Source organism: Lathamus discolor, chromosome 5, assembly GCF_037157495.1.
Source record: "Lathamus discolor isolate bLatDis1 chromosome 5, bLatDis1.hap1, whole genome shotgun sequence".
In the NCBI taxonomy this organism is placed as follows: domain Eukaryota; kingdom Metazoa; phylum Chordata; class Aves; order Psittaciformes; family Psittacidae; genus Lathamus; species Lathamus discolor.
The window spans coordinates 14,665,271-14,672,889 of record NC_088888.1 but is presented as its reverse complement, the minus strand read 5'-3'; the positions used below and the strand labels follow the sequence as shown (position 1 = coordinate 14,672,889).

The 7,619-nt window shown below is 47.8% G+C and overlaps 1 protein-coding gene across 1 annotated transcript in view; it reads left to right on the top strand.

Moving 5' to 3' along the window:
* Nucleotides 1-365: 365 nt before the first annotated feature.
* Nucleotides 366-7,619, top strand: part of TGFB2 (transforming growth factor beta 2) — a 65,065-nt gene continuing 57,811 nt past the window's right edge. The window contains exon 1 of the mRNA XM_065679861.1: nucleotides 366-1,288. Within this exon, the coding sequence (XP_065535933.1) occupies nucleotides 946-1,288 (343 nt within the window). The 5' untranslated portion in view covers nucleotides 366-945. The remainder of the gene's footprint in view (nucleotides 1,289-7,619) is intronic.

Below are 7,619 nucleotides of genomic sequence, written 5' to 3'. Positions count from 1 at the left end.
GCGGCGGCGCTGCCTCCTCGCTGACTGCGGCGTTGGGGTTGGCGTTTGGGAAAAGGAGGAGGAAGAGGAGGGAGCTGGAAAAAGGAGCTCGGCGGCGCGGGGGTGGGTCGGTGCATGCGGCGCGGGGCGCACGCAGCAGCCTGCGGGACGCGGCCGGACCCGGGATCGCCGCCGCCGCCGCCGCTGCTCCGTGCTGCTGCTGCCGCCGCCGCCGGGCACAGGCGCCGCAGTTCGTCCCGGCCGCGGGGGCCGGCGCTCGGGCGCACACGTGCGCTGCTCTGCCGCCACCGCGGGCGCTGAGCGCCGAGCGCCGCCGGGCGCGGGGCGGTGCCGCTGCCGCCGCCGCCGGGAGCCGCGGGCGCTCGGCGGGGCTCAGCGCTGCGCCCGCACGCCCTGACCCGCCGGCTGCGGCAGCGCCCGGAGTGCCCAGCGCCGCCGCTTGCCCCCCACCCCCCCCATTTTTCTTCCCCCCCCCCTTTTTTTTTTTTCTTCTCCTTTTTTTCCCTTTTTCCTCCAGTTTTTCGCTCCAGCCGTCCCGCCAGCGCGCCGGGAACGGGCTCTTTTCCATTTACTTGATTCGCAGGTTTGTTTTATCCCTTGGGGGGCTTTTTCCTCCCGTTTTTCTTCCGCTGCCCGGCTCACTCAACCCGCCGAATCCTATCGAGTTGTAACAACTTGCTCCCCCCCCTCCCCTTTTTTCATTATTTTAATTATTATTACTATTTTTTTCACTGACGCGTTTCGATTGCAACTCGCCCTTGCAGTCCGGTTCTGAACTGCAGAACTCTGTCTGCAGATCTTCCCTTTGTTTGCACACATCCCCCGTTTTATTTTTCCATTCTTCCTTTTTTTAAAATATTTTTTTCCGTAGTTGTTGTTGTTAAAGTAACTTTTTTTTTTTTTTTTTTTTTTTTTCCGGGGGGGCGCTGTATTTAAACACTTAAAATGCACTGCTATCTCCTGAGCGTGCTTCTCACCGTGGATCTGGCCACCGTGGCTTTCAGCCTGTCTACTTGCAGCACCCTCGACATGGATCAGTTTATGCGCAAGAGGATCGAGGCGATCCGAGGGCAGATTTTGAGCAAGCTGAAGCTCACCAGCCCCCCGGACGAGTACCCCGAGCCCGAGGAGGTGCCCCCGGAGGTCATCTCCATCTACAACAGCACCAGGGACCTGCTGCAAGAGAAAGCCAACCACAGAGCTGCCACTTGCGAGAGGGAGAGGAGCGAAGAGGAGTATTATGCCAAAGAAGTTTACAAAATAGACATGCAGCCTTTTTACCCTGAAAGTAAGTCCTCTGTGTTTGTGCATGTGTATGTTAACTTAGCCCCCGAGGCTTGGCAGTGCCCAGCGCCTTCAAACACCAGCTCTGTGCATTGCGTTGTGCCACCTTTGCTTGGGTTGCTCTTGTCCTTAGCATCGTATAGGTGGTGACTTTGTGTTAGGTGATGGGTATGCCTATGCCTGGGTGGCTCTGGGGGCCAGCTGGCTCCCCAGTCCACTTTGAAATCACCCCAAAAGTGCTTCTGCTTTCCATCACTATGTACCTGGGCAGGGTCCCGAGCCCTCCCTAGCACTGGGTTTAGCTCCCCCACAGCCCCCTGTGCAGCCTCCAGAAAGAGCCAATATCTTTCCACTGCTGTTGTTTCCTTTGGAGTGTCTGGATCGGGCAGGTTTCCATCTCTCCATAACTGAGAAGAAAAGGAGGTCTTTAAAAAAGAAGTCACGGGCTTTTCTTCTGCCTGTGCCTCTTCTGTTGTCCCACAGACTGGTTGCTGTTCGGGTTGGTGCTTGGAGAGTACAGGGACATATAGGTCCTCCCCCCTCTTCCCACTTTAGCCAGCCTCCCCTTTCAGTTCATGGGCGCTTTCACTTCAGGTACAGCCAAAGTTTTCCCTTCTGGGTAGCCTCGGTTGTTGGAACCTGTCTCAGCCCGTCTGCCTTTTGCTGTTTTTAACGACCTTCTGGTTGATCCATGCCACGTTTTGTGCTAAAAAAAGGGGAGAAAATGGAAAAAAGAGGGGAAAAAAGTGTAAATGTGCTGACCAAATCTACTTAGAATGATTGATAATCACAATGATGTGCCTTTTTGTTTTGGTAGTGAAGGTTAAGTGTATAGAAGAGGAAAACAGAAAAAGCACTGCACCCCCTTAAAAGAATCTAGCTCATCACCACACTGAGGAAAGTGAAATACCAGAAGCAGAAAATAACTTCACTGTTCACATATCCAAAGCCCAGTTCCTATTCCTTTCATTTAGCTCCCTTTTCCCTCTCTTCCCTCCCCCACCACTTGATGCCCTATATACTTTGCTGTCTGTTTCTGAAAAGCACATACCTCTTTGCTTAAATAGATAATGCAGCCATCTTGGTAACTTTATCCTAGAGTTTCTAATTGCATTTTCTCCTTATTTATTTTTAGTTTAGTAAGTTGTAGCTCTGGGGCTTGCTCCATCTTGCATGTGATAGTCCTAGGATGCCAGCCAAGGTATCCAAAGCCCGTGCTCAGTGCAGCTGCCTCCCCTTTCTTCCTTTATTCTTAAATGACAGCATCAGGTACAGGACATCCTGGCAGTCAGAGCCGTTTTATTATTGTAATTATGGCACCGTCCTTAATAGCCATGATAAATACACTCCACCCTTGTTACCCTCGGGGAAGAAATACTTTAAAAAAGGTTAAAAAAAAAGGGAGCCAAGTGGGTATGAGCAGAGAGGTTCAGTGTAATTCATAGTGAGAACACAGACATCGTGCCTGTTTTCCACGTCGGAATACTGTAGTATTTTGCTGGTGGTTTTGGTGGAAGTCAGCACTCTGAGACATACCAGGCTGTGCCCTAAGCAGAGGGATGAGCCCCTATGGGCAGAGGTTAGGGGCAGTGATAGCAGTGCCTTGGGCTTCTGGAGTTGACCCCAGAGCAGAGAGTTGTAAAATGCACCCACCCTGAGTATGTCTGTCCTGTTTCCTCACATGAGCAAACTACAAAGAACCAATAGTCCAGAATGCAGCTGCATACTTTCCAGAAAATTAAAATATCTGTGGTGTGTGACTTGGATGGTGCTGACAAAAAGAGGATCTATTTTTAAAATGCTGTCAGAGAGGCCAGATTCGTGCTGAAGTATCAGTAGGAAGGGTTTGGAAGAGCAAAGGAGATTGCAGGTATCTACCAACAGAGTGCATCAGACGTTTGGGATCGAAGGGGCGGTTAAGCTGCCGATCCAGTACTACTGTGCAAGGGCTGTCGCTAACATCACAGTAAGTAGGTTAACTGTTTTTCCACTGCTCTCTAGTTATGCTGGATGGAGCGAACCTTTCCAAAAAAGACAGAAGGAGAGGAATCGCTCCACCACATTCTAAAGGAAGAAATGGAAAGCGCAGCTCTGGCTGCCGCGGGCGCTTTCTCTGAGACGTCTTGGAGCGAGTATTTTTAACTCTATGGATTCTGCTGCATCCAAGGGGAGAAGGGGATCGGTGTGAACGCACTGGAGGTCAAAAGCTGCTGGAAGGCAGGCATGGGAAAGAGCAGCGGTTCAGTTTTTACCACAAGTTGTTAGCATTCAGTAACTGACTACAACCCAAGTATTACAAATATGCTCTAATTATACTCATAGTCAGCAATATATCACTACGGATCGCTGATAGGTCTTTGTGGGGCATTCTGTAAAGTTCAGGCTAAATATTTTTAGCAATGAGGAGATTTAAAAGGAAAACTATAAGAGATATTGTATATACCCTAAGGCATATTTTGTCTTAAATATTATCCTTGGCCAACTGTACTGTATAAATACAGTAAATATGAATAGAACTGGCAAGATGCCAATCTCCTGGGATGAATTTTAGTCAAGAAGGTATTTATGGGATATAAATAATACTGTGTCAACATTTAAAGAAGGGATCTGATTAGTTTTGAATTTATTCATATTAATCTTTTCACATGCTGTTAGTTTAAGGCTCAAAGTGAAGTTATGCTAAGGTTTACCCATAGTTTGTACTGAGGAAGTAAGGGGGCATCTGGCTTGACAGTCCACTTGAGGTTAAGGACACATCGAGTCAGAGTATATATGGAAATTTAGTGAGGCGGGCACTGCCGGACCCAAAACCACCAGATGTGAAAAGTAGCGGTGGAAAAAAGTACTACAAAGAGGTTTGGAAAAACCGAAAAGCTCCTGCCTGTCAGGCACGCCTGCCTGTGTTGTGCTTGCAGCAGTGTGGGTTAGGTACTGAAGGTTTGAATCTCTCCTAAGTCCAGCTGGCAGCTGGAATTTATGCTATGTTATAGAGTGGTTTGAAAAGGGGCTGGGGTATGGAAGCTGAGCACATCAGAGACAGATCTTGTGAGTTCTGTGCCCAGGTGAAGTTACCTGAGCAGATGCTTAATACTGATTTCTGTGAAAGGTGGATCACCTTAGAACTTGGTTACTTATCAATTCTTCTTCGATTATCTAGTGCCTGATAACGAAGCTAGTTATTTATTGGAGGCTGAGTGATAATCACCATTGTACTGATAATAAACAGGAATCTAATGCAAATACAGTTAAGGGTTGCAAATACTGATGCATAACCAGGATACTTGAGAAGAACAGGCAGCACATGTATGTGGGGCTGGGGCCCAGTTCTGTCATCTTCATTCATGGCAGTTTTTATCACGATCAAGAGCTGCTCAGTACTGATGACTTACAGCTAATGCAGGTAAAGTGTTATTTTTTCTGCATTGTTGGAGATAGGTCTCTTAGTAGCCCAAGAAATCACAGTTCTTCTGGGTTTGCGCCTGGGGTTTGCATGGACTTTAAAATACTTAAGTATGAAGGAGCTTCCATAGGTTCCAGATTGCACCAAGTGGTAGGATTAGTCTTTTCAGGTGCTTGGTACCATGAATATTGCTTTACATAGACCCGTCTTTCTGCTGAGTATTTGCCTCATGAAAGACAACATTATAAACTGGCTGGACACAATGACATGCTTCTACTTTATTAACAAGGACTCGATTTAGCAGCAATTATATGTATGTGGGCTCCTTTTCTTCAGGGTACCAAAATTGCTCATGCAGAATCGCCATGCTCATGTCTGCTGGCACTGACTGCGTCATTACCGTGATGTTAACACCGGCATGGCTCGTGTGCATTTGCATTTAGCAGAACACAGACCTTAATCTTTCAGGATTTCCTGTTATTGATTATAAGGAAATGGTCTTTGAAGGAGTACCTGACATAAAAGCCTCCTAGCTATGCTGGCCCTATGGTTATGCTCTGGAGCACCTGTTGTAGGGAGGTGCTTGCCAGGTTTACTGTCTGGTTTGCAAGGGGACCTGAAGCAATGCAAAGGCTTCCCTGAGGAAAGAAGCGGGAGGAATAGTTCCTTGCCCATGAATAACACTTACTGCGGCCCTCCTGGGTGGTGATGTGAAAAACCCAGGAAATTGTAAATAGCTTTAAAAAGGGGCAGGGTCATTTTCTGGACAGTAGCCCCCTATATTCTAAGAGGGATAATCAAATAACATGCTCTGGTGCGCTAACGAAGGGTAGCTGAAATCTAAGAGAGCTCTCTTCCACCCATATAGGGCAGGTGGGGGGGGGGGGGTACCACTTGTGTGATCTGCTTGCCTCCTGAATCATCAGCAGGGCACCACGCTGGGAGCTGGGGAGGACCACAAGCTGGTCTGGCATGGTATACGATCGCTGGAGCCTACAGAAAAGCAAAACACACAACACACTTCTTTAATGTTGCAAGGTCAGCAGACCTACAAGACAAATGTAGGGCTATATTCCTGAGTCCTTTCCATAACCCTCCTTAAGCTTATCTCTGGTGTCTGTTTTAAAGAGGCACTTTAAACTCTTAATTTGGTGAGTGAGAAGGTTAGACGTGCATCACTGCCCCTGCTGCTCCACAGCCCCAGCCTGCTGGCACTATGAGTGTTGTATAGTCCCAGAGACCTATCTGGCAATGTGCCCTTGTCTTCCTGTACATCTCTAGCCACAAGCAGGAGTGCCAAGAGCTCATGCTGTTCTTGCTGGTTCCTCTTAACTGCAGGGTTGAATGTGAGTAGGTGATGGTGTGAGAAAGCAGAGCATCATCTTTGTTAGCCGCTGGTTTTAGCCTTGCTCATCCTTGGTGCACGGCGTGAGAACAGTAGTGGCCATCAGGATGGCTGTGCTACTTTGGAATTACCACTTCCAACATTTCGCTGTCAGTTTGAGATTCCTGTCTGCACCAAAGATGAATGAGAACTTGTGGCCGTCGTCCGTGGTGAGCTCCTTCAGCATGGTTCTGAAACTTGTGCGGAGCTTCCCACACATGAATGGACTCATTAAGGCTGTGTCTGCCTAATTAGCTTCCCAACTCAGGGCCCAGTTTGTGGTGCATTTGCAGGGATGAGCAAAGCCATACAGTTCAAATCCCTTTCTCTGCATTGAAACCTGTCATTCAGGCATCAGAGGCCAGTGGGAAGTAAATGCTTTACAGGGGTTTTTAGAGAGGAAGGATGCAGCTCTTCAGTACTCCCGTGATGCCAAAGAACACTGACCCTGTTGGGCAGCTGCCTTCTTTGCCTTTGCAGTGTCTATGCTAGACTGCTTCTGTATTACAGATAAAGAGAGGAACCCCAGGGTACAGTGACAAAACAAGTCATGAGTGAAGGCACACAAATGTTTCCGCTCCTGTTGTGAAACCACATGGTGCCTGTTTTCAAGCAGGCAGTTTTTAGCTTGAGGATGATACACTCCCCAGGTATTATTTGCTGTAATACTGTGTTACCAGTGTTTCTGCTGACTTGTTACAGCTAAACAGTTTGTTTTGGTTACTGTTTAGGGAAAGTTTGCATCCTGCTTTCAACCACAGGCCGTTGCTTGTTTCCCGTTCAATCTGCGGTGTTGACTAGTAGGTTCCTAGCTCCAACATCGCTGTCAGTTGGCTTCCTGTAGTAGTCTTATCCAAAGCAACTGTGTTTCTTCTTAAAAAATCTCCCCAGTGCTTGTCCTTGCTGTCCTTCCTGCTGTGAAGTGATTGTAGCTGGACACCCAACCGCACAGGACATAGAGCTGCAAGGTGTAGAGGAGAAACTTACAGATTTGTCCAGGGCAAGAGGATGAGGAGTTAAAAACCCCTTAGTGTGGAGGGTTGTTTTACCTCCTGTCAGTGTGAACAGTTGTTTTTGAATGTATGAATGACTCATGAGCCTGTTTAGTACTGTGATTCTCCTAGCTTGAATGGCACAGGATTGGCCCTGGAGAAATGAACTGCTAGACCTGGCTTCACTAGACCTCTCTCATGAGCAGGTTTTTATATGTTTTTGATGTGCTGCAAGTTAGTCCAGAGTAGAAAAGTTGCCTCTGTGGGTAGCATAGTGTTGTCTAAATCAGCCAGGTTTTCCAAAGGGATCCAACCGCACGGCAGTTCATGCATGCTGCTTGGAAAGCTCCTGGCTCCAATGAAGTACATCTTGTGTTGCCATTTCAGTTCGCTGGCATCCACGTTTGGTTTCCAGGAGATGATAGACCTCACAAGCATGCCTGCAGCACATTAATGGCTGAGAGTGTTGGGAGAACATCTCTCCCTCGTTCAGGTTTTAATTTGTACAATGGGGGTTCCTTTTAATTTTATGTGTGATGCTCATTGACATATTCAGGAT